The following is a 26,096-nucleotide window of genomic DNA, read 5'->3' on the forward strand; positions in this document are numbered from 1 at the left end:
TTCTGGAGGCCAGAAACTCCAAGATCAAGGTGCCAGCCAACTGCTGTCTGGTGCAGGCTCTCTTCCTGGGAGCTCTTCTTGCTGCATTCTGACATGGTGGAAAAGAACAGAATAGCTCTTTATCCTCTTCTTTTAAGGGCCTGATCTCATTCATGAGAGTTCTACCCTCATGACCTAATCACCTCCCAAGGTGACATGGTGGAAAAGAACAGAATAGCTCTTTATCCTCTTCTTTTAAGGGCCTGATCTCATTCATGAGAGTTCTACCCTCATGACCTAATCACCTCCCAAGGGCCCCGCCTCTGATACCACCCCACTGGGGCTTAAGGTTTCTGCATATGAATTTTGAGAGGACAGAAACATTCGTTGCACTATTGCTACCCCATCTTTGTCATACCTTACACTTACCATACTCTAGTGTATATTATTGTGGTTTGCATAATTAGCCCCATATTAGTTTGCACACTAATTGTAGTTAGTTATTAATTTATCCCAGAGCCCTCAGCCCAGAATCCTTCATTTTATACATGAATTTACAGGTGAGTAAATTAAGACCTAGCCTTCCCCAGTGGCTCAATGGTAAAGAATCCACCTGTAATACAGGAGATGCAGAGAGATGGATTCAATCCCTGGGTCGGGAAGATCCCCTGGAGGAGGAAAGGGCAACCCACTCCAGTAGCCTGGAGAATCCCATGGACAGAGGGGCCTAGAGGGCTATAGTTTATGGGGTTGAAAAAGAGTAGGACACGACTCGGCGACTAAACAACAAAACTAAGGCCCAGGCTGGTTTAAGGTCAGGGGCGCTGGATTTCACTTACTTTTGATAATTTGGAAGGGAAAATTCTGTTTTCATCTGTGACAAAGAGGTGAGAAACTGCTGTTTAACTCATTAGTAACCTTAGGTCTAAGTCCTGAAAGAAACTGAGAGACCGTGAGTGCTTATTTTCAAAAGCTGATTGAACAAATGTCCATGTGAATTAAAACTGGTGCTGATAGGTCATGATCTACACCCTGGAAGTATTTTTCTTTTTCAGTAGTGGTAGCTCGCTTATTCAGCCAACACCTGTTGAACTTTTACTCCACACCAGGCACATATATCAATATTATTTCAGTAACGTTACAATGGATAGGGGAAAAAATACCAGTAGTATACTTTATAACACACTTTCCATTATCATTTCCCTCTTTGATAAATGAGTTTATAGTTCATTTAATTCTCAAGAGTACAACAGTCTAAAATTTTCTAGCATTTTTGAACTCCTTTAATTCAGTGGTGAAGACCTCTCAGTACTCAAATCTAAATAAATTATTGTAACCTTATTACCTGGAAGCAGATCTTACATCCTGGCATTCAGCTCAGTTATACCAGTCAGGCTGGCCGCATTGTTTCTGCTCAACGCATCCTGACTGGTCAGGACCTGTTCCTGACTCCCAGGTAGCCCCGCAGAACCAACAGGTTAACCATTTTGAACTACCTCCCCTTCTTATATCTAAAATTCACTGGAGATTAACTTCTAGCAAAATGAAAGAAATGACATTTCCATAAGAGAGAATTTATAGTAGTAATATAAAGCTCTACTTATGGAGAATTAGAATATCCTGGAGAGAAGATATTTCCCCAAAGGATATATTTCTAAGTAAACAGCTGAGTCCTATTGAAAAAAGATCTCCTTGATGTTTCTGTGTGGCAGTCAGTGATACAGTTTAATTTCAAAGTGTTTTAAACTAGAAACTATTTTAAAAAATAAAAAAAGAACAATTTTATGTGATCAGAGTCCAAAAACTCCAAAAATCAAACTGTGTAAATGAAGACTGCCTAATAAAATAAATGTAGATTGGTGGCAACAGTCATTTATTCTGTATTGGTAAAATTTGCTTTTCAATGTTTCAAAAGTCCGTAAAAAAAAAAAATACAATTGTTTTTCAGGATACAAGTTCAGTATTAAAGGAGGAACAGGTTCTTACCACCTTTGAAGATGACGGATCGTATATTATTCAAGAACAGCAGGACTCTCTCGTGTGTCAAGGGATTCTTGATTTAGAGGAGACGGACCTGCCGGAGCCGCCAGGTCCTGAGAGCTACCCCGGGTCAGTCTGTGAAGAGGACGTCACCTTAGCTCTGAAGGAACTAGATGAGCGGTGTGAAGAGGAGGAGGCAGACTTCTCTGGGCTGTCTAGGTGAGGGCACAGTGCCAGATATGGTGACGAGGCGGCGCTTCTACCCTGCCCCCTCCCAAACATGGCCCTCTGTTCCGGTAACCTGACTTTCATTTCTGTGTACATTTTAAAGGTACAATGAGTTCCTGCCATGGTTTTACTCTCTGTTTCTGCCGTTCACTTGATGAAAAACAAGGAGGCCATTCTCAGAGCACAGTGAGGGGCAGTCTACATTTAGAAGCACACCAAATGCCTATTTGGGCAGAATGCCAAGCGGCCAAGTGCTGAAATCCATACTGGGCCATGGGTGGAGCCAAGTATCAAAATTAGAGAAGGAACTTCCGTGATACCAAAACGAATCTGAAGTATATTCCAAAAATTATAGTCTTATTACCAATAGTTATAAAGTTTGACTTGTACAACGGGCAGAAGTATCATTTCTTAGCACTGTCAAATGTTAGGGTGCTCTTTTTAAATGTTTATGCATCATACATTTAAAAGTACTATGAAGTATGAAGAAATCTCACACAGGACTTTTTTATACTCATGGGCTGACATGGGAATTGTGAAAGTTGCTCAGTCATGTCCAACTCTTTGTGACCGTGTGGATTATAAAGTCCATGGAATTCTCCAGGCCAGAATACTGAAGTGAGTAGCCTTTCCCTTTTCTAGGGAATCTTCCCAACCCAGGGAGCAAACCCAGGTCTCCCACATTACAGGCAGATTCTTTACCAGACAGAATTGAATGATCAATTATTACATAAAGTTCTTAAAGGAAATTTTGGTGGCTTATGTCACTTATGTTAGTTATGTCACTTAAACACCAAATAGTCCTTCATTGATGAGAATTACGATGTAATCTGTATCTACTGTTCTGTTTTTATTTTTTAATTTTATAAATATTTGTGGCTCAAAATAATGTTCTTTATAAAGGCATCTAATTTAATGCATTATCTATCAGTGTATCTATTTCCCTATTCAACAATTTGAAGCTCTTATATAAAATGTAATATTTAGTGATCAAGTATATCAGAGTTTTACTCCTACAATAAAATGTTTTTATTTATACCTCAAGTGATAGCAGTGCTTTAACATATACAGCCCATAAGGAGATGTTTCACTCTCAGTATATCTGGAATGCTCACCTGTATTTGAAAGTGTACACTCAGATAGTAACGAAGGATCCTGGTGACACATGTTGTTCATGTCACTGACCTGGATATGACAGTAGCCTGTGTACTCACTCGCTCATTGGTCAGACATGAATTCAGAGAAGTCAGGAGTGATGCAGGGACAGATACTCAGATATCTGGCTTTCTAAAAGGCTGCAGACGAGAGAGTTGACTTTGGCCAAGTACTGAAGATGAAACAGTAAGTAGAACATCCTTAGTAAATACAGAGGTGTATCTACTCAAGGTTACAGGATACATTTTCTTAAAATCAGTCACCATAGTGACATCTTAAAAATTAAATTTTTTGAGGTAGAATTTAAGTTTTCCCTTCAAATGTCTGCTTCCTTTTGACCTTTTCTCCCCAATCTTTTCAGATCCCTCTCTTCTATATGAATTGTTCCGTAATTTCTGAATGGCCTTGTGGAGGCCTGTAATGTGAAATATACAATTTTAAGACCTTGAGTAAGACATTTCTTTATGGAGTCTGACTCCAAACACTTCTTCAAGACCCAGGGTCACATGTTTCTTTATAGGATGCTCAACCCAAATACCATATATACCTCCCTTTTTTTTCATTGTCTTATATTTGTGTGTATATATTATCTGACTGTGGGGATTATAGATTCCTCAAAGAAAATGGCCAGATCTTCTATTTCTTTGAGTCGGATCTGTTACTGCCACATTGCTAGGCACATAGCATGTGTCATGGCTTTATAATCCTGGGTTTGGTCCCATACAACTGGCCTCAAATTCTGGCTCTGTCATTTCCTACCCAGTAGCCTAGGCGCATCATTTAACCTCACTGAACTTTTTGTCCTTCACTGGTAAAAGTCAGGATAATAATAGTACTTAACTGTCATAGAGTTTCTGTGAGGATTGAATGAAAACAGTCCATGTAAGGCACTTAATATATAGCCCTTGACACAAAAGTACATGACAAAAACTTTAAAAATATCATGATTGCCAATTTGGGCCTGTTCAAATAAAAAGCCTCTGAAATTGATCATTTAAAATGAAGTCATTCTAGTCTTAGTCATAGAAATTACTGAAATTATTCCATAGCCCTGGCATATTGTAGAATTGCTCAATCACTTAAGACATGTCTGACTCTTTGCAACCCCATGGAATGTAGCCCACCAGACTCTTCGGTCCATGGGATGCTTCAGGCAAGAATATTGGACTGTGTTGCCATGCCCTCCTGCAGGGGATCTTCCTGACCCAGGGATTGAACCCACGTTTTCTGTGTCTCCGCATTTCAGGTGGATTCTTTACCCATTGAGCCACCTGGGAAGCCTCATTGTAGGATTAAGTTGTTTTAAGGTGGTTGTGTGAAATTAGATTTCTAAATCCAAAGATGCTAAGAAAGAACAAGATGCCAGAAAGAATGGGATGAATAAGAGAATCTGCTTATTCATGCTTTCTCACAAAATTTAGATGGTCACCCATTTTCTGAATCAATATGTGTACATATGTAAGAAATAATCTGCTAGATGATTTAAAGTATTTTAAATAATTGAGTGTATTCTTTTAAGACAATATTATGATGACTCCATATGTGTTAACAGTCAAGAGGAAGAAGAACAAGATGGTTTTCCAGAAGTACAGACATCCCCTCTGCCGTCGCCGTTTCTTTCCGCCATCATCGCCGCCTTTCAGCCAGCAGCGTGTGACGACGAAGAAGAAGCCTGGCGCTGCCACGTGGGTCAGATGCTGTCTGACACCGACGGCTCCTGCGCGGTGTTCACTTTCCACGTGTTCTCTAGGCTGTTTCAGGTCAGTAAGGTTGAAGATTTCTGAATTTGTATTACAGTTATCTGATAAAGTTACGGGGTTTTATCTAAAATCAGTATCTCAAATTGTAATATTCTCACTAGTTTCCTTTAAAGTTTACTTTCCTAAGGCAGTGATAATGAAAATTTACACTTTGACATTGTAGCACTGCTAGGACATTATACAGTGATTAGTACAGATACTTCCCCTAAGGTAATTAGAGTGAAACTTCAAAATAACATTTGATCAAATTCTGGAATATGCTAAACACCTTCAAGGACACCAAAGAAATATAAAGGAGGGCTCCTGCCTTTAAGGAGCTTTCGGTCAGTATCATAAGACAATCTATCATGAAGTGTTCAATTCATTGGCGCTTCCATTTCTGTGTGGGGACCTTAAAATTTTTAACCAAGGCTGCTTCCATCCTTAAAAGTAATGTGAGCTAACATTTAGATGTGTAAGGCACTAGGCTAAATGTTTAACAGTAAGTAATTCCTACAACAGACCTATGTAATGTATTTTTAGCATTCTGTAGCTAGGGAAACCAAGGCTGACATTTAAGTCATTATTTTCCCAACTACCTGCCACCTTTCCACCCCACCTAAGCAAATTTTGCCCATCTTAGAAGACCCAGCTCAGTACATAATCTCACTGAAGTTTTCCCAGCCTTCAGTCTTTCCCTCCTGGAAGTTCTTCAGTGCTTATTAACTGGAGCATTTATTTACTTAATTTTGAGGTTTTGCATTGCTACTTGGTTTTCTATTTATATTCTTTTCTTTCCAGAGATACAAATTTCTCCATGCGTGAGACTGTGGCTTATGCTTTGTTTTAAATTAATCATAATGACACCTAATGGTGCTACACATACACATGTAGGTACACATCCAAGTATTTGTATAGTAATTACATTGTTAATATCGCATCTGATTCATTCAGTGCTCAGTATGGTTTAGGCACTGATGGTTTTATGTGAATGAATATTCTTGAGTTTTGAGAAGATATTGCCCTTGGTGCATTTCGATGGCTTCAGTTGAAGTCAGCAGGAGAGTAAACATATCCAAGGAGAGTAAACTACTTTTACTGAAAGTTTCATTTGGTAGAATTTAACTTTGGAAGATCTAATTCCTCATGCATGTGACGGCTTTATTTCCAGCAATATCTTGCATGTACTCCTTCTCTCTTTCCTAATGAAAAAAATCTTAGGAATGGGGAGATGAATAGCATGTATCATTAGTTTCTTTTTTCAGGAATACTATACAATAAATCTTTGATCGTTTTTAGAAATTATGTTTCCTAAAGAAGTGCCTAAAAATAAGGATTTATAGATTGATTTTTTAGGGTTCTCTATATATCACTACAATCATAGTTTTAAAATAGGAAGTTGCTCTATAAATTATGTTTTACTTAAAGATTAAAAAACGCTTTTATATGAAATACATTTTCTTATATTTTCTCCACAGTCAATTCAAAGAAAGTTCGGGGACATAACTAATGAGGCAGTCAGCTTCCTTGGTGAGAGTCTGCAGCGCATTGGTGCCAAATTTAAAAGCTCATTGGAAGTGATGATGATGTGTTCAGAATGCCCAACAGTCTTTGTGGATGCTGAAACAGTAAGTTTTTACATGAGGCTTACTTTATCATAAAAAGTAAATTGGAATGGCATCACTCAGTAAATGGTCTTTTTTAAAGGTAATTTGGAATTTTAAAGTCTAAAGGTTCATATTTTCAACTTGATTATAAATATCTAGCAAAATGTAGTTCCCGTGTACTATATGCAGTGACTTGTGACTGTTTCTGATTCTGACCTCTTCCTGCCCTCACCTTTCACAGAGTCCTGGATGGGAAAGCTAAAGAATCATGCTTAGAGATGCGCACTTCTCCCTGATTCCTGAATCAAAGCTCCTAGGAGAGGGCTAGACACATTTCCACCCCCCACCCTCCTGCTCCCCCCCACCACCATGAAGAACCCAGAACTTGCTGGTCTTCTCCGCTTGTCTCCAAGCACATTTGTAGATTATGTATTAAGACAGTTAGAGAATTATGGTTTTAAAAGCTCCAAGTGTATCACTGTTAAGGTGCACACTGGTGGGACATGCCACTTTGCCTGAGCCACGTTTTAAAAGCATTAGAAGGCATGCTTATCCTTTCTGACATTCCTGAAACCACACCGCACTCCTCTGTTTCAGTGAAACGTCGGTCCTTAGTACAAGACAGTGGACAGTAGGGGACGCTGGCTTAAGTTGGCTTGAAAATTCACTAACCCATAACCCCAAAGTTTTTGGTCTCAGGATTGTAATCAGAAATGGTGACCTGGATCAATGTGTTTCTGATTTGACAGCTGATGTCCTGTGATTTGCTAGAAACACTGAAGTTCAGTGTTTTGGAGCTGCAAGAACACCTGGATACATACAATGCCAAAAAAGAAGCAGCTGAGCAGGTCAGTCCCTTTTTACAATGTAAAAAACAAAAACAAAAACGTAGTTACTTGTGACACTAGACATGCTAACCTGGCAGAAAAGCCGAGAGGGAAACAGGACCACTTACTACTTGCCTCAGGGTTATGCTGAGAATGGTGGGGAACTTGGAGCTGCCTGTCCAGTAAATTCCTATCTTTAGCTTTTAGAAACTGGCCTTCTAAGAGTCTTAGAACACAATGGAAAACTCGCTTTACAAAAAGCTTCTGTGTGGAGAGTGTATAGCTGCTGTCAACATTGCAAGTAGGAACATGAAGGCAACATTTCCCTGAGCAATGCATATGATGTTGTGGTCCAGAAAACCTGCCGCTTGTGACGAACTGGTGATCTTCTTCCTGTGATGTGGATGGGCACATGGGCAAGCAAAGGAGAAATGAGCATGTGGTAGACTATAGACACTGCCTGCACAAAAATGTTTCTTTAACTCCAGTCTGGCACTGCAAAACACAGCAACTAGTTCTGTTCCCTGGGGGCAAATCCAATATGTTTTCAATTGGCAGGGGCAGAAAAACTGACAGGAAAAAAAGGGTTCTCCTTTACACACAAACTGCAGACAGGTATTTTTTTCCTAGGAGGTCGATCTTTCTTTAGTAAGTACTAAATATCTATCACATGTAAAGGCCTATAAAGAATGAAATGTAAAACCTGGTTCTTATTCCCTGAATATTCTAGATAGGAATATAAAGCACAAACACTTTTGTGCCTTATGTAAATAATTCAGTTCAGTTCAGTCGCTCAGTCGTGTCCGACTCTTTGCGACCCCATGAATTGCAGCACGCCAGGGCTCCCTGTCCATCACCAACTTCTGGAGTTTACTCAGACTACTGTCCATCGAGTCAGTGATGCCATCCAGCCATCTCATCCTCTGTCGTCCCCTTCTCCTCCTGCCCCCAATCCCTCCCAGCATCAGGGTCTTTTCCAATGAGTCAACTCTTCGCATGAGGCGGCCAAAGTACTGGAGTTTCAGCCTCAGCATCAGTCCTTCAATGAACACCCAGGACTGATCTCCTTTAGAATGGGCTGGTTGGATCTCCTTGCAGTCCAAGGGACTCTCAAGAGTCTTTTCCAACACCACAGTTCAAAAGCATCAATTTTTCGGCTTAGGGACTAGGGATTATAGGATAAATAAAAAGTAATGGTAATTAAAGAGACTTCACAAAGTCATGTAGGTCTAATAGAGAATGGATAAAAACCAAATCTATGATTTCCAAGAAGAGGTCACTTCTGACCTACAGCCAGTAAGACCAAATCATATAATTTACAGCAGAGGTACTGTTGCAATATAGTGGGACAAAATGTTCTTTTCAGTAAATTGTGCTGAATCAATTAAAATCCTTACATGGAAGAGAAAAATGAATTTGATTCTTTCATAAGCAATCATGTCACTATTTTTTTTATCCTATCCCTTCCTTTGCTTCCTTTCTTCTTTTCTGTCAAACAACTGTTTTTCATTATTCAGTTTTTGCCCCTCTAATAGTTTTTTAGTTGTATCAATACATTCTTGTATATTCCTTGAGTCTTCTAAGAATCACAACTGCAAGCCTGGGGTATTCATCAGGACCCGCTCTCTTGGCTGAAAGTGAACAGTTTTTGTCTCCCCAGCACCATAAAACCAGAAAACCTCTGTTTACCTTTTCAGCCTCCCAGATGCTACTGCCAGCTTGCTTAGCCTCTCCTCCTGCACATGATAAATACGGGAATGAATGCCCCAGGGGAAATGCACACGGATGCTGCGCTCCCTCCTCTGCAGCTCCCCTTTCTCTAGGATCTTGACCCTTAGCGCCTCACTACCTGCGACACCCCTGCCTTCCCAGCCCAGGGAAACTACAGGCCACTACTTTTTGTTCAGCTTCTGAGCCCGTGGACATGAATGAGCAAATCCCCTAGAGTAACGCTGGAATCAAAGTAGGGCTCTCCTGATCCTTTTTCTAACTCCCTAAATATGACAGCTTGGTATTTACTAATATTATCAGTTATTTTGACTTCCTAGTTCTTTTTCAACTAATTCTTACTCAACTTCCATAGTTGTCCTTCGAGGATAGGCCTTACATAAGCTACTCCATCACACCCAGATGCCAGACCTCTCCAGTTAATTTTTAACCTTTATTTGAGCCCTGAGTTACCCACCATGACGGGTAGACCAGTAACCTGAGAACCAGAGGTTACTCTGTGCAGACGGTCCGTCGTGTTTTGTACACGCTGACTGGGAAGCTGGGACGCGTGCTCTCCAGGCCAGCTTGCGGCCACAGCACAGTGGCCTGGGGCTTGTCTTGTGACAGCGTGCACGTCAGAATTAGGTTGGATGGTGCCCCCCCATGCCATATCATAGGCCTACAGTATAAAAAATGTATTTAGTAAGAATAAGCAATTAAAATTTTTTTTCATCAGCATACTGGACACATTGGGCTGGACTTGTGATGAGGAGGATGATGAACTATATAGGCATTCTCACTTTTGTGTGAACAGACATTCATATACAAACTCCATGATAGATGTCAGCTGAATTTTGCTGATAGAGAGAAATCTGCTGACTAGCTTTTGACAATGGCTGCCAGCAGCTGTATCTCACCAGGAGAGCTTAACATGTTTTTCTTCTGACATGCTGTCAAGCACAGAGCCTAAGGGCCCAGGCAGGCTGGGGGGCCGGGATAAAGGGACAGAAGGTCAAAGAGACTGTTCTGAAACAACCGAGACACCTAATTTTCATTCTTTGCGTGTAGACCGTTAAGCTACAACTGAGAATTTCAAATGTCTAACAATGAAATATTTTCAAAGAATAAACAGTGTAGCTCGTGGTTTTTCTCAAAGTCCTAATGAAAAATGTCTTAGTTTCATATATATAATTTCAAGCATAATTCATATTATTATATATTTGATAATATATTCTAATTTTATTATGTTTAATCTGTCACATAAGAAAGAGCCAGGAAGTCAAAAGAACTGATTATTAATATCAAACTGTTGAAACCTAACTGCTTAGCTTGACTAAGCAGTCAAGGCTCTTAGCTTTCACTTCAGCTTGGAAATTCTGAGTTCAGTGTTTTTCCCCACTAAACCACAGTACTGTTACTTTCTTTTTATCTGGCCAAGGAAAAGTTACCTTAAATAAATATCCCTCTTTAGGACTAGCCCCTGGATAAGGAAAATCACATTTGGCTTCTGCAACCAATATCTCTTTGGAGATAACACATTTGTCATACATTGCTGTCCAAAAAGGAAGGAAAAAAAAAACAAGATTTTAAATGGATTCTAGTTTCTGTTTCACTAATTAAAAGTGACACACATCTGAGAATTACACTTCTGATAAACCAACAGACCTGGTTAATTCTAAGTTGCCTTTATTAAACTGACAAGAGGAGAAGCCCACTTTTCATTTCTCCATCTTACATTAGACACAGGTCAAGTATAGGTCGTGAAGATTCCCAGTAAAATCTATAAGGATGAATATTCTTTACTGAAACGGAGCACCACAAGTCCCTGGGATAGAAGGGAGCTGACTGCGTTTCCGTTAGTAAACTGTCCCCAGTGTGTGCGTGTTGCCCCGTAGACCGCATCCTCTGCTTGAGTTTGTTGCACACAAATGATTCTGCTCAAGTGGAGGTGAAAGTCTACAACCAATCCTAGAAATTCAAGTTCACTTTTTAAGATTTTTGTTCTGTATGTGCAGGCTGTTACAGTACCAGTTTCATTGTGTACTATGCAATTACTGTATTAAAATTTTACTGTTACTTATTTCTTCAGTGGTTAGACAATTGTAAGAGGACATTTGGGGCCAAAGAAGACATGTATAGGATAAACACAGATGCACAAGTAAGTTTCTTATTCTTAGTTTTGCTATATTTCTGTATCAGGTAAAATAATGTATATGCTCAAATGTCTTTATTTGCTATTCCTAAAAATAAAGAATATTTGTAACATTTTTCATTTTTGTAATCAGAACAGTTTTTGTAAATGTTAGGTTCAGTGGAATGTTGGCTTAGTAATGAAAAACTCACTTTAATAAAAATGAATGACCAGCTTGTGATTGAAACTTAATCACATTCAATACATAAGCTCGATGAATATCTAGATAGTCCAGATTGACTTTTAGTTGCATCTGCCTCTTTAAAAATTTTTTCATTCTGCATTAGTATTCTACAGATAAATTGGTCAAGAAAGCAAACTGGAGTAATACATTCATATTAGTCCTTCCAAAGATGAAATTCTGGTTGGATAAGTTATGGTTTTTACTAGTAAAATTCAGTGAAAAAAATAGTAATATAGAGAAGAGTGCACATATATAACACATATATTAAATGAGGATAAAATTAAGACCTACAAATTATTTTAATAGAAGTGTAACTTTATAGGGGCAACATGCATTAATCAATTAATAGCCTCTGCATTTGACATCAGAATTCTAATCTTTTACAATGTCAGACTGTCATAAAAGTTACTGTAGTACTGTAATAAAAATTTGAAGTTTTACAAAACTGAAATGTTGAGAAAATAGCAGTTATACTCTCACTAAATGTTAACTGTTTGCCAGGCATTGTGCTGAGCATTTCATATTCATTATCTCTACCCATACAATTTAGTCTAGTAGGTGCTATATATTCCCATTATGCAGATAAGGATAAATAATAAGCAATCAATAAATATTTTAAAATAAATAAGGAGAAAATATATATGCAAATGAAAATCGAAACTCAAAGAAGCTAATTTATCTAAAATCAGTAAGTAAATAGGATTAAGATTCAAACCTAGAAAGGCTGACTCCGAATCCTGCTCTGTCATAAAGAAATTGTCATGTCATCCATGTAAAGAAAGAAACAAGGCAAGATAAGGGATTAATCTCAGACTAGAATTAGATCCTTTGGTTCTAATTCTGTATTTGCCACTACGGCTTAAACAAGGAACAGACTGCTTTTCTCATATATATATTAGGTGGTTAGACTAAGTATTTCTTGTATCCCTTCTACTTGATGACAAGGAGTTCCATCTCAGAAGTCTATGTCAATTAAAATAGCTTGAGGTTTTCACCTGAGTAAAAAGTGAAAACTCTTTACATTTAAGCCTTCCATTTATATCTTAGCTCTCCTTTCACATTCAGCTCCTTGAGAGGAGAGGTCTCTTTTTATGCAACATTATGTACTATCTGTTCCTATATACCAGTATAGCCATTTGCCTAATAAGCACTCAATAAATATTTAAATATTTAGTCATACATATATTCATATATATTTATATAATCACATATATATAATCATTTGGTAAATGAAAGGATTATGTATATGCAAATTTCAACATACTAAAAAGCAATATTTTTAAAGGTACAGTGTTAACATTTTGTGTGATTTCTAGTAATTCAAAACTAAGAAATTTTTCCTATAGTTGTGATAATTATAAACTTTATCAGTGATATCTTTTCCATTACATCCTAAAGTGGATGCTATGGATCTGTGTGTGTGGAGTCAGTTTTTATTTATGTTAATAGAAATGAAGATATATTTAAAACTCAAATAGTTTCCATACAAAACTGTATGAAGTAAAACCTCAGAAATTTAGATATGCTAATATGTTTGACATCGGATTGTGCTCAAATAACATTCACAGAATGACCATCCACGTAATTTATGGTAAGTTGTTCAGAGCTAAAGTTCACCTATGCTTAGCAAATCCCTTCTAAATTGATAGCAATAAATGTTATATAAACAGTGCTTCAGAGGAAACTATTTAGAAAAGCAGATTTCAAAAGGGACTTCTGAATATTTCAAAAGCAATATTTACATTATGATGATTGCTGCTTTAATTAGAAGTAATTCTTCTCCTTTAATGAGACTAGTTCTAAGTTGCTGTAGATATTTTCATGTAATAATTTTTAAATATTCCATAAGCTGGATGTTTGAATTAAACCTACTTGGGTTAAATTTCTGAAGTTTAGTAAACTTCATTTGAAATGCAATTTAAAACACACAACTGCTCTCAATATTTTACCTTCTGATTCAGCACTAATTATGGTAATTTATGATTTCAGTAGACAGCAAAAGGGTAAGAAAGCCAGAACAAGCCGTTTCAGAGATAATATTCTCATGGGCAGATACTTGATTATATAAAATTATATGCCAGTTCTCTTCTGAGAAGTAGGAGTCACTCATTAAATTTCTTACTGTAATTGGAAGTTTTCCACTTTACTAACAGAAATTTGTTACATTTAGCTTTTTTTAAGGCTATAAAAACCCAGATAGATGACCACTTTCAGTAGCCAACTTCCCAACATCCCACTAGTTTGATTTTATTCTTTATAGCTTTTGCACAATAAATAAACTATAGACTAAATGTAATTTAGCTGTTATTTGGCAAAGAGTGAAAAACACCCTGGATTGTTATAGAAATGTCTAAAAAACTTTATTCTGGAAATGGCATCATAAATTTTTCTTTGGGGTGTAATTAAATGTTCTTCAGTTTGCCTGGGACATCTGTGACCCTAGTTAAAATGATTTCTGACACTAATTCTTGGTCTTTTTCTTCCTTTGTATTTTTTGTGACCCGATCACCTTCTTGCTTAGCAAATGGAAATTCTAGCAGTAAGTGACCTGTCTTAATTTATAGACTACTTATCCATGTCAGACAAACTGGTTTCATTTGCCATTTGTGACCTAGCAATGTTTTATCATGGACTGCTTTAAGAGTGGTGTATGCTTTAGTTTTGCACATCCCTAATCCATGAAATGTTTTAGTCCTACAAAGATAATGAGGTTTTATAATTAATATATACAACTAGCAGTTGCCTTTTTTACACATCTCTAATGAATCTTCTTTTAAATTTCTTAATTTTAATAATCCAAGTGCATTTGTTAATTTGTCTTGTTTCAGTGAGATTATAAAATTTTTTTTTTAAGAAAAAGGAATTAATTTAAAAAGCAAACTATTCTTACATTTTAGATGAGAGGTTATCCAAAGTTTTACTTTTTGCTTTATCAAGCACTTGTTGATAAATGCAATGAGATATATATCTCAATGTAGCAAGAGTATATGAATTTGTAAATTATTTTCATTATGAAGTTTTAAGTTCTAGTGAATCCTTTTTAAAGCATTCTATTTATTGACTGCTAAAAAATTATATTTGTCTAATGTGAAAATGTATCACACTAAAAATGAATTATGTAACCAATAATCTTTAAATTTTTATTTTAATCCCAGTCTTCAGAGCATCTTTCATCTGTGTTTCGTCAACTTCATACCATATTAACTTGCTTACTGCAGAAAAATAAATCAGAACAATTTAAAATAATTATTTACTTATAAGTTTTTATTGGATCTTTGTTGTCTCATCAGATATGGAAAATAACATCTGCATTTAACATGGCGTTATTTACTTCTAGGAACTGGAGCTCTGTCGAAGGTTATACAAATTGCATTTTCAACTGCTGCTTCTCTTCCAAGCCTACTCTAAACTTATCAACCAAGTCAACACAATAAAAAATGAAGCAGAGGTAAATACTCAGTTATACTAGGCATTAGTAACTGATCGTACAAAAGTAAAATACATTCATACTTATTTCCTTGTAGGAGTGCTGAAGTAAAAGTCCATAGGAGAGTGGCTAGTGGGTCTTTTTTTTATCCCCCCTAGTTAAGTATTATCAGTTTTTGAAATGATGTGCTATTTTAGGACCAGTTAGTAAATCTGAAAGCAGATATCCAGTGATCTAAAAGGTTTGTGAATCTTAAAGTTCACAGTATCAGCAATAGATCATCTGTAATCAAAAATCAAGTGAAGTACGTCAATTCAATAATTGTATTATGAAACCCCCTAACATCTTGTCCATGTAGTATTTCTGTAGTTTTAGTAACTCACACAAGAATAAACACGTCAAGAACACTGCGAGTATGAGAAATCATAGCATGAATAGATTCAAAGGTAGGGGCTTTAGAATCTTTCCCTCTTGCCAACCACTGGTACCAGAACTATCACCAAGTTAAATGCATTTTCTAAAATGGTTAAATTTACTTAAAAAAAAAAAAAATACACATACATACTGGTTTATATAAAATACCCTGGAGAAATAACCCTTTAAAATATAAAGACATCTCATTACTGTCAATTTTTTTTTCATGATCCTCCCAGAATTTCAGGCCTTATGTTACAAAACAATAATATAAATGTATTTTTACTATCCAAGATGAAGTATGTATAACATATTATCACATGTTAAAATATAGACCAATATAAACATTGTTTTACTTATTTACTTATTGTTTTACTTATTAAAACATATTGATAACATTTATTACATTTAAGATAACCTGTTGTTTTATCAGAAGTATCTAAAGACTACTGTTTGGCAGCTGAACTTATTCCAGCTGAATAGAGAACTTGAAATATTAACTGTCCTAAGTTTAACAACTGAAAATAATCTTAAAGAGAAAATATTACAATCATCAGATGTAATTTCACAGCTAAGTAAGTACTCGGTGTTGTTACTGAATGTACAGATTTGATCCTTTTAAGGTATATTTATTTCTTTTAGGTCTTCAACATGTCAGCAGAACTTGCCGAGTTGGAAAGTATCCTCAAAGAAGCCGAGTCTGCTTCAGAAAACGAAGAAATTGACATTTCCCAAGCTGCACAAACTACTATAGAAACTGCCATTCATTCTTTAATTGAAACTTTGAAAAATAAGGAATTTGTATCAGCTGTAGCACAAGTCAAAGCTTTCAGGTAAAATGTGCAGGGATTTATAGGAGATGCCTTTATACCTAACTGGAAATTTATGATGTAGTTTGGGTTTTCAACTTGATGTCTCAGTCTTTGTGAAAGGAAAACATGACCTTATTTTGTACACTTATCAATGCAATGACACCAATTTTAGACTTTGTTCATTCTCTGTGCTACTTTCAGTAATACTTGTTAAAATGTTAAAACAGATCCTCAGTGATTCACAAGGAAGTTACTTTTTGTAAGTATTAACTTAAAAGTACTTAATCTGGAATGATTGCTGTGAATCTCAGGACTTACAAATACTGTGTGCTTTCAGATCTCTCTGGCCCAATGACATCTTTGGCAGCTGTGAAGACGCCCCTGTCCAGACGCTGCTACACATCTATTTCCACCACCAGACGCTGGGCCAGACGGGAAGCTTCGCAGTCATAGGCTCTGACCTGGACATGTCAGAAGCCAACTACAAGCTGATGGAACTTAACCTAGAAATAAGAGAGTCTCTACGCACGGTGCAATCATACCAACTCCTCGCACAGGCCAAACCAGTTGGAAATTTGGTGAGCACTGGATTTTGAGAAACTTCAGGCATTCAGGAAGAGACTGAGCTGAAGATGATTAAGAATATTAACAAGCACCTTTTATGGACCCTTGCAGTTCACTGATGACTTTTTCTGGCAGCATCCACAACCCCAGTGTAACTAATGCCAAACTTTCTCAATGTAAAAAAGAATGTCAGAACCACATCTGAAGGGGAAAAATCTAATCATCTAACGGCTGCCAATACCTCCCACAATAAGCGTATAAAGAAAGAATTTTTTAAATGACTTTACCTACGTGAAAAGAAAAGGGCTAAAAGTGATGCATACAAATACAACACTTTCTGGAGAAAGAAAAGAATTCTAAGAATGTTTGCAATAATGGCCTCTAATACTGAGACATTAGAAAGCAGGTAAAATGAGGCTGAAATCGAGGCTGGTTCATTTTAGCTGAAGACCTGCAGAGCTGCTTGGGTTTCTAGCAGCCACAAGCATAATCGACAACTGATGCTTAATCATCTACATGAAGAACATCCATTCGGATAGATAGACACAGAAAGACTTATTTGCAAAAACCATTGATTTTTTTTTTTTCCCCCAATATGTGGGATAAGGGCGTGGGTGTTTTGGTTTTTTTTTTTTGGTCTGTATAAGGAATTGTGTGTGTGTGTGTGTGAGCTGAGATGTGTGCATATGTGATAGTCATATTTTCAAGGTATGGGTGTTTGGTGATAACGTCTCAGAGCATGCCTAAAAGAGCACTGCAAGATTATTTTTGAAAAAATTTATTTTATTAGATCTAACTCTTCATAGTGTGTAAATGTTAGGACATTTTAATAATATTTTAAAACTGGGCTTTCCCAGTATTTCGAAAAGAAATAATATATCTGTTAACGTTATTGGAATGCTGCTCAGTTCTCTGATCAGTGCTTATGTTACAATTGTTGATAACTAACCAAAGTAGATGCCTGCGGAGACTTTAAAATGTACAATAAAGATGTATGCTGCCCGTCAGCGCTTCTCATTAGAAAAGTTAACTTATTTTACTCCATAATTATTATAGAAACTGTATAGATTAATACTGGTATTTTCTTGTACATTTGTGCAGTGCACTGTTATACAAGAAGAGGTGTACAAAGCTAAAGAAAAAAACTGTGGTCATTGATGGTAGAATATGTGACTTGCAGGCCCTGAAAGTCTGCAGAATTCAAGAGGAGAGATGCAAATGCATTTGTATATGTTTATGCAGGACTCACATGTTTCACTCTTAAGGAACCCGGGGCTACGGGGGAAGATGAAAGGAAGCCTGAAGACTGACTTAACCAAAACATGCAATACACTTTTAGTCACTGTCCAAGTCTGCAGTATAACATGGACTGGATTTCTCTGTCCTTTTTTTAAAATAGCATTTTGTAAAAGAAATGAATGTAGTCCCACAAATTCCTCTGATTTGAAAGGAACACCTTGTATTTTTTATATGCATCTCTTATCCACTGTGACTTTTCTTTTAAACTGGGCTCTGGGGTTCCAGAGTTTAGAATGTAGAAATGAAATGCTTAGCTTTGCCTTTTCTTGGCGGTGCGGACCCTGCCAGAAATGTAATTATGCTCAAGTGCATTAACTGAGGGCGCCGTGCACGCCATTGGACTGCTGACTAGAGTTATGTTACCTATAAAATTCTGTAACTGGTCACAGCACATTCATAATCACTGTATTTTTTGACCCTGATAAAAACAATTATTTTGATGGTGTTCTGGTACTGTAAATGGTGTCCTTTAAATTATTTAATGACTTCTGGGTGTGGGGCAAGAAGAGAGCAGTGGTGTCTGGAGACACACCACACTTTACATCCTATCTCACCATCCCCTATTTTTCTCACCCTCCTTATATCCTTTTTGTTAAAATAAAAAGCATTGTAGCTCTTGGTCTGTGTTGTATTTTAAGAAAGGATGAATGATTATAGTCTGCCTCATTAAGGAACTTTTCAAATGTTGCCTTCACTATTCCTAAAAAAAAAAAGTTGTCCTTCAAAGGGGTAGAACACATTTAGTTCAACTGACTAATTACCCAAACCTTCCAAACATTTGAAATTTCCTTTTCCTATTCTTATGTAACTAAGTCTATTACTAATGTAATAAAGATGAATACACCTGCAGAAAGCAAGATGCAGATATAAAATCATTAGGATTTCCCGTCTGCAAATCAGATTTTCTTAAAACCTACACTTTGTTGCTCCTTGTCCTCTGGATCCAAAGTGTGCATTCATTAACAAAATATATCAAATGCTTAATTTATTGAACACCTTATTTAGTTTCAATCAGAGCCCAGTTTTTGCTCATTTACAACCTTTTTCTTTTGCCCACCAAATGTATCATTTTTAAAGAGTAAGTCTGTAAAATAACATGAGATACTGTGGTTTCTCCAAAGGTTTACATGATTTAGAACATATTTTTACTTCTAGTAATGTAAGATGGGGAGGGTGTGGTGTCCCCCGCCCCCACAACAATCCATCATAAATTGAGAAAACAGTCACACAGTCTCAGGACAGACTCACCAGAGCCAGAGCAAGCATCCCTCCTTTTGGTCACTGAGAACTGCTTATCCACCAGCATAATCTATACAAGAGGAGATAAGAATCGATGTCAATATAGTTGTACTTGATGGCATTTTTATTTTTAAATTTTCAAAATTTCAAAACTGTCACTTTAGCAAATGTAAGAAATATGAACAAAACTAGAATCACTTCCCTTGATACCCAGAGAGAACAGCATTCTGGGGTATTTCCTTCTAGCCTCTCAAGTCTCTCAGAAAAATCACATAAATCTCCAGTTAGACATAGTTTGATAGTGCCTCATTGCCAGAATGTTCTGACCATAAGTCTCATCACAAGTTCTTGTACCACTTTGTTCAGTTTCTGAATGGCCACTAACTCTAAGTAAAACATACTTTGATCCTGGCTTTGCTTAACTGTAAATAGCGCAGTAAATAACTGCACTATTGGGAAAATTAGTGGCAATGTTAAGCCTAAAGAATGATTAATAGCCGTATTAATAGCCACTGAATTTGTTCTAGGGCTCAATGTTGGGCTCATTTCTATTGTCCCTCATTTGTTCGTCAGATGCTTAGAGTAAATGCACCTCTCCTGTGCCGCGTAAGTCAGATTGGTCTATCCCTGCACCTACCGGTGACCTCATGATAAGTTAACTGCATTAACAAAATTCATCACCTTCACCCACACCTTACTGTCCTCGTCCTGCATTTCTCTTTGACCCCAGCACCATTTGATCTTTGCAAGACTCCTTACAGGTTTACGAGCATACATGGTATTGCCAGAGTGATTATTTTTTTTAAAGGTCTGTCACTAAGGCTCCACCACAGCTTTAAAGCCTTTCAGTGGATCCTCACTGATGACACGTGAGAACCAGTTGCTCCAGCCTGGGCCTACCAGTGATGCCAGCCATCCAGTGTGGATGCCTGTCCTCCAGTGTATTCTGCCACTGGGGCCTCCTGGCTTTCTCTACCATTGGGCCTTTGCACATGTTAGCTTAGTCTGGAAAAGTTCTTTCTTTCCCTCTTCGCCTAATTCAGCTCATCCAAACTTTAGCTCAGCTGTAGTGTCATTTTTTTCAGGCAAGTCTTCTCTTCCCTCCCTAAGTCAGATCCCTTTTGTTTTCTACCAGGTGCTAAGTGGCTCTTACATAGTGCAGAGCAGAAGTTCTGTGCAGAAATTAATGGGCATATGCCCACCTCACTGGAAGCTTTATCAGGGCAGAGGCCACAGCCATGCTTCTCCGTGGTAACTTCAGGGCTGACTCAATTGTTTTCACACTTCAACACATCTGGGGTGCTTATTAAACACTTCATCTCCAGATAGTGCTTCAGGAGGAACAGAGGCCTAAGAATCTGCATTTTTACAAACACCAGACCATGGGGTTAGAGGCCTTCCCCCCACTATAAAAGGTTCCAGAGACTTCAAATTCATTTTAGTTTTTTACTCCCCATATTTGTCTCCGTACAAGCATACGACCTTAGGACACTTACTGTATACATGGTTGCTCTAAGGTAGTAAGGGTTAACTAAAGTGGGATGGCTAGAAATTTGGAGGGCATAATTAGCACCTGGTTCCAATTATGCTGTTTCTGTAACCAGGAAACCAACAGCTCTCAACTCTGACTTCATTAGTCCCTCCTGTCATACCCCACCCCCACCAATGCCCCAGGCTGTGTTTTCTTGGTAATCTGGTAGAAAGCTATTAGGCACAGTTAGGATGAGGAGCACTATGTTAAATGGTGCCAAAAACTTTCCACCTGCAGAACTGCCAAGTCCACAATGACAAAGGCTAAAGCTGCCTCTTGTTATTTAACATCTAAAAACTGCCCTCAGCTCCCCCGACCCGTTCCAGTCCGCATCTGTTCCATATCTGTGATGTTGTCAGCAAGTCAAGTTCTCCCAGCCTTTGTCCCTCACCACCTACTGCACTGAGATGATCTGGAGGCCATGCACTCCCAGCTCTGACTCTGGGTTATCCATCACCCCCCTCCCCTCAAACATCAAGGCCTGGCTCTGCCTTCACCTCCTGCAGAAGAATGCTCATTTTAATAGATGGCTTTTTTGTTCAATTAACTTCTTAAAGGCATCAGACCTACAAAAGCAATAAACATCGCATCAGTGAGTCCCTTCATACTGTCAGGTAGGTAGTGACTAGCCTAGCTCAGAGCCTGGCTGCTCCATAAGCAATGGACAAATACTAAAGTAGCAAGCGTAGACTGTTAGGACAGGCTCTCCAATGGATTTTACGCAGTGTACCAACTGTTTTGCAATGCTTTTATTTTACAGTTTTATCAAATAACAGCCTTTCACGAAGTATTTTGAGGGAGCGGCAGAAGAGGAGGAGGACATGGGGGAGAAAGCTCACTTGTCTGCTCCACCAGCACAGGTTCAGCAGGACCACGGTTTTTTTTTCATTCCGCCCCCCCCCCCCCATTCACTTAAATGATATATTTGAAACTGAAAGTACTGTCACAAGATAGGCGTTTGCCTTTGCATCTCCCACACAAATCTTGACGGTGGGGCCTTTTGGGGTCCACGTGGCGAAGTTTCACTTGGCAGGAGCATCTAGTCTGTTTACAATTCTGAAAAAAATCAAAGTGAGACATGCATACAGAAGATAAACCCCTTGGTGATGTCCTGGAACTTGAAAATTGTTTCTCTAGTCCATTCAAATACTACCTGAATGCACACTAAGCAAGGTTCTGTGCTAACCTTGTTCTGTCTGCAAGGACAGGAATGGGAGGAACAGAGCACCTCCATCATGCACTCCTGCTCCCATTTTGCATAGGATTCGATTGTGAATTGTGAAGCTTCTTTTGAAGAAGTTTAAGAGGAAATCTTTTCCTACCCTTGAAGCCAAGGTGGAGAGCCACCTGGTAGGAGAGAGGTGTCTGACAACAAAAGTGAAGGTGTGAGGCCAGGAGCTAGTAGCAGGCCTGGCACCAGTGGCTGACCTTGGCCCCCTCCCTGCTGCCAAGGGCCTCAAGCTGAGGCAGAAGGCAGAACGGCAGCTGCTGGGCCAAGAGCAGCGCTGTCACAGTAAGCTCCATTTCCTTGTCAGACTCCTCTCTACTTCAGAACTTGGTCTACTCTCAGAGTCAAGGGCATCGATTAGGCTGTCTCAACTGGCAAGTCAAGGTCCACTAGCGGTGTGGTAACCACCAAATTTAGTATCACAAGGCAGTGCTCAGTTAATAACAAGCAACCTGTTACCACTTAACCTGATAAAGCCAGGCAACTTAAGTTTACTTTAAAACAAATTCCTTTCTGAACTAAGGCAAAACAGAAAATTTTGAAAAACTCGTATTTTTACTAAACACTTATAACTTGGGTACGTGTTTCATGAAATGTATTTGCATAAAATTGTCAGCCTTTACTACCTCATATTAAAAGGTATTCTGTTATTTAAGTTTACTCTCTCCTGAACTGGACTGAGTGTCAGGTAAAGCAAACATTCTTCCACATTGCAAATGAGACACAACCAAGAAATGTTCACACAACCAAGGTTTACAAGAACAGGAGGGAACTAACACCGAGACCTGGCTTCCCAGTTGAGTATTATTTCTACAACTCCTTCCAGAAAGGAATCAAAACCTCAGGTCACTGGGAATCTAGGCTCTCTTAGGAATATTTTCAAGAAACTACTCCCTAAACCTTCTCATCACTATCTAGTTCATGCATAAAATGTAAACTTTCAATTTACTTGGCAGGTGATATCCTCCACTCGGTAAGGGTTATAAGACTTCTGGCATGTTCGGCAAAACTGCTTGTAGTAAACCTGAAGGAAAAAGGAAAAACTTAAAGTCCAAACCCTCCTGAACCTTTTGCCAGGATGCCGCTGGTGACAGGGCATTGCTTACCTTGTTAGTGCCTTGCACACACCACACATAGGCACTTTCCCAGCGGATATTGCAGTACTTGCAGTGATAGTAGCCATACTTCTGCTCTAAGAACTGAGCGAAACAATAGCAGAGTTTAACCAACTTGCCGTCTGAATCAGCCTTCATCGCAAGTAGCCTGGAAAGGATCTGATACTTAAAACTGGCACTCTGCCTCAAACCATGGAGGAAAGTAGAATCAGGTTCAAGCTGGTCTCCACAAGGTAACAATTAGCAAAGCTAATAGCTTAATCAAGTATTGAATAGAAAAGCGTGGGCCCACAGAAGTTTGTGTTCCACATTTACTTGGTTCAAATAGCAGTTTACTAAGCAGGTGTTTTCCTGAAGACAGGCAAGGGGAAAGTCAAACAAACAGGGTTCCTGAATCTTGGGATTCTAGAGGGAGAGTTTTTCTTTCTGTAAAATAGGTCTGATCTTAGCACACACGCAAATGAAGTAGTCAAACGGAAGAAATAAGACTCCACCCTAAAATAATCATGGGTGAACACCTTGAAAAAAGCTCTTTATATTGCTAGTTAAGTTTCTACCAAACAGTGGTGCTGAGAATCGAAAATATGGATAAGCCATTAATTCATAGACAATATGAACAAAAGTAGTACTATCTTATTCTTTAAATTATTCTCAGTAAGAAACAAGTTACAAACAAGTTTTTCAAAGTCAGGTCTTTAGGACTGGAAGGAGCTTTGGAAGACTCAGCATTTTCACAGGTGAGCAAGCTGAGGTCCAGGAAGGTTAAACGTTTGAGTATCAACACAGTTTAGAGCGGTCACAGCTTGTGTACAAATCTGTTTCACTCTCTTTGCTTCCCGGACCCCCACTAAATAGCCCTGAGGGCCTGGAGGAGACATCGGAAGGGCTCCTCCCGGCCTCTTAGTACTTCTCACGTCTTCCTCCTCGGCTGGGTTACAACCCCCCAGTGCACTCCAGCTCTTAAGCGTTCAGGCAACTAGGACGCGGCCCTCCAAGCCTGCTGGTCCCGGGGAGCAGGGCTCGGCAGCACCGCCAGATTTCCGAATAGGGGTGCGTCTTAAGTGCAAGGACCCCAGTAGTCAATGGTTATGGTTTCTAACACACTGAATTCAAAACTGAGAGTGGGATCCACGGGAGTCGACTCTCCTGGCCAATAAGCTCACCTTCTCAAGTTCTGAGGCCCAGCCTGGATCATCCAGTGTACATACGCTGTATTTGCTGTATACAGCTGACTACACTCTGGCAGTCAGCAAATACTCTCGGAATAAGCACGTTAAGAGCTTTTCCACCGCCACCCCTGTGCAGCTGGAGTTCAACGATAATATCAACAAGCCCACTATACTAGATTTGATGCAGACGGAGCTAGACTTCAGCAGCCACCGAAAGGCACCGAAGCGCGCCGGCGCGTGTCGAGAGCAGCCGAGGGCGGGCACCCGGACGCGGATGGGAGCCAACATGACTCGCGGGGATCCCCTGCCAGTTCCCGGGCCGACCCGGGTCTCACCTGGAAGCGCAGGCGCTCCTTGCCCGGCTGAGGGCTCCGGGACGACGACCTCTCGCCAGCGGCGTCCGGGACCCTGGCCACCGGCGGGGGCTGCTCGCGCCTCGCCGGTACTGCGGCCTGGGCCTCGTCCTCCTCAGGCTGCGGCCGCTGGGACGCCTTCCTCGCCGGCCCGTCTCCCTCCTCGGGGCCTCGGGGCCTCGCAGGTGGCGGCCCTCGCTCACTCTCCGGCTTCCCGGGCCTCTGCTCGCCCGCCGCGGCCTCGGCCCCTTCCAGGAGGGTGGCTAGGCAGCGGGAGGTCACGGGCGAGTACACGGCCAGGGTGCGCAGGAAACGCACGGGCCGCGGGGCGCGGCTCGGCGGGCGGTGCTGCTCCGGGCCCCGGCGGGCGCGCTGCGGGGAGGCCGGGCAGCTGCCGCCCGCGCCCGCCGCGCCCTGGGGATCCGGACCCGGGCCGGACTTGCGGGCCCTGCGCCCCAGCGAGCACTGCACCGACGCGTCGCGGCGCGGGTTCATCTGCACCGCCGCGTCCCGAGTGCTGGCCCGGCGGGGGCCCACCTGCGACAGCAGGGCCATGAGCTGCGCGCGGTGGTAGCTGTGGACGTACTCGGCGGCCGCCAGCTGCCGGTGGCCCGGGAACCACGAGGCCGCGCCGTCGGAGAAGGAGGAAACGGGAGGGTAGCCCTCTCCCTGGGGTCGCGAGCCCCCCTCGTCCGCCCCGCTTCTCCCCTTGGCGGCGGCGGCCGGGTAGAGGCACCGGTAGGAATACAGGGCACACGCCGGGTACAGGTAACCATCCAGGACGACGTCCTCCAGGGCATCCATCAGCGTTCCCCTGCCGCCGGCCAGCCGCCCCGGCGCCCTAAGTAGACCACCTCCCGGGGCGGCCCGGCGCGGGCCCCGCCCCCGCGGGCAGCGCCCCGCCCCCACCGCCCCACCCGCGCATCCTTCCCCCCACCCGCGCATCCTTCCCCCTACCCGCTGGGGTCCTCGCTCCCCCGCCGAAGGGCTCCCTCCCCGACCGTGGCGTGGGAATATCCCACACCCGGAGGTCGGCACGACTATACCTAAGATGATCTGCAAAGAAAACTTTCTTTGCGACGCAAAACTGCCCTGGAAGTGAACTTGCCCCAGGTGAAGAGGATACCCGCAGAACCACCCCCCGGATGAACCAGGTGGTCGCCCTTCCTCGGTTACTGTCTCCCGCCTCCGAAGCTGAGGCTAGGCTGGGTGCCTCTGGCTAGCGAGCAAAAATGCGAAGGTTTGGGGAGACTGCTTGGGGTCTGATAACCTACGATCTCACATTATACGTTATTTAATCATCTCAGACTTGCTCTGAGAAATCTACGCATTGAACCCTTTCAGT

The 26,096-nt window shown here is 40.4% G+C and overlaps 2 protein-coding genes across 23 annotated transcripts in view; one reads left to right on the plus strand and one right to left on the minus strand.

Moving 5' to 3' along the window:
• The window catches only part of FRYL (FRY like transcription coactivator), a 254,961-nt gene extending 235,634 nt beyond the window's left edge, over window positions 1-19,327 (plus strand). For 7 of the 11 annotated variants that reach the window (XM_065914173.1, XM_065914175.1, XM_065914176.1 and 4 more), the window contains 9 exons: window positions 1,928-2,178; window positions 4,895-5,102; window positions 6,560-6,709; window positions 7,438-7,536; window positions 11,315-11,383; window positions 14,122-14,139; window positions 14,938-15,048; window positions 16,084-16,274; window positions 16,591-19,327. In XM_065914173.1, coding sequence (XP_065770245.1) covers window positions 1,928-2,178; window positions 4,895-5,102; window positions 6,560-6,709; window positions 7,438-7,536; window positions 11,315-11,383; window positions 14,122-14,139; window positions 14,938-15,048; window positions 16,084-16,274; window positions 16,591-16,849 — 1,356 coding nt within the window. In that variant the 3' untranslated portion in view covers window positions 16,850-19,327. The remainder of the gene's footprint in view (window positions 1-1,927; window positions 2,179-4,894; window positions 5,103-6,559; window positions 6,710-7,437; window positions 7,537-11,314; window positions 11,384-14,121; window positions 14,140-14,937; window positions 15,049-16,083; window positions 16,275-16,590) is intronic. The other 4 variants (XM_065914177.1, XM_065914184.1, XM_065914180.1 and 1 more) reach the window with 3 other exon arrangements.
• ZAR1 (zygote arrest 1) lies at window positions 1-25,555 on the minus strand. 12 transcript variants are annotated; one of them, XM_065914194.1, is made up of 7 exons: window positions 24,734-25,555; window positions 23,221-23,313; window positions 23,064-23,138; window positions 21,278-21,942; window positions 19,365-19,425; window positions 3,303-3,514; window positions 26-88 (listed from the first exon to the last, which is right to left on the minus strand). In XM_065914194.1, exons 1-4 carry the CDS (start codon window positions 25,553-25,555, stop codon window positions 21,799-21,801), a joined length of 1,134 nt encoding a protein of 377 aa, XP_065770266.1. In that variant the 3' UTR covers window positions 26-88; window positions 3,303-3,514; window positions 19,365-19,425; window positions 21,278-21,798. The 12 variants fall into 12 exon arrangements, with proteins under 12 accessions (XP_065770257.1, XP_065770260.1, XP_065770261.1 ...); XM_065914188.1 differs by lacking the exon at window positions 3,303-3,514 and having other exon boundaries at window positions 12-88; window positions 21,285-21,942; XM_065914189.1 differs by lacking the exon at window positions 3,303-3,514 and having other exon boundaries at window positions 12-88.
• Between the last annotated feature and the right edge of the window lie 541 nt (window positions 25,556-26,096).

The sequence above is a fragment of the Muntiacus reevesi genome, chromosome 22, assembly GCF_963930625.1.
Source record: "Muntiacus reevesi chromosome 22, mMunRee1.1, whole genome shotgun sequence".
Taxonomy (NCBI): domain Eukaryota; kingdom Metazoa; phylum Chordata; class Mammalia; order Artiodactyla; family Cervidae; genus Muntiacus; species Muntiacus reevesi.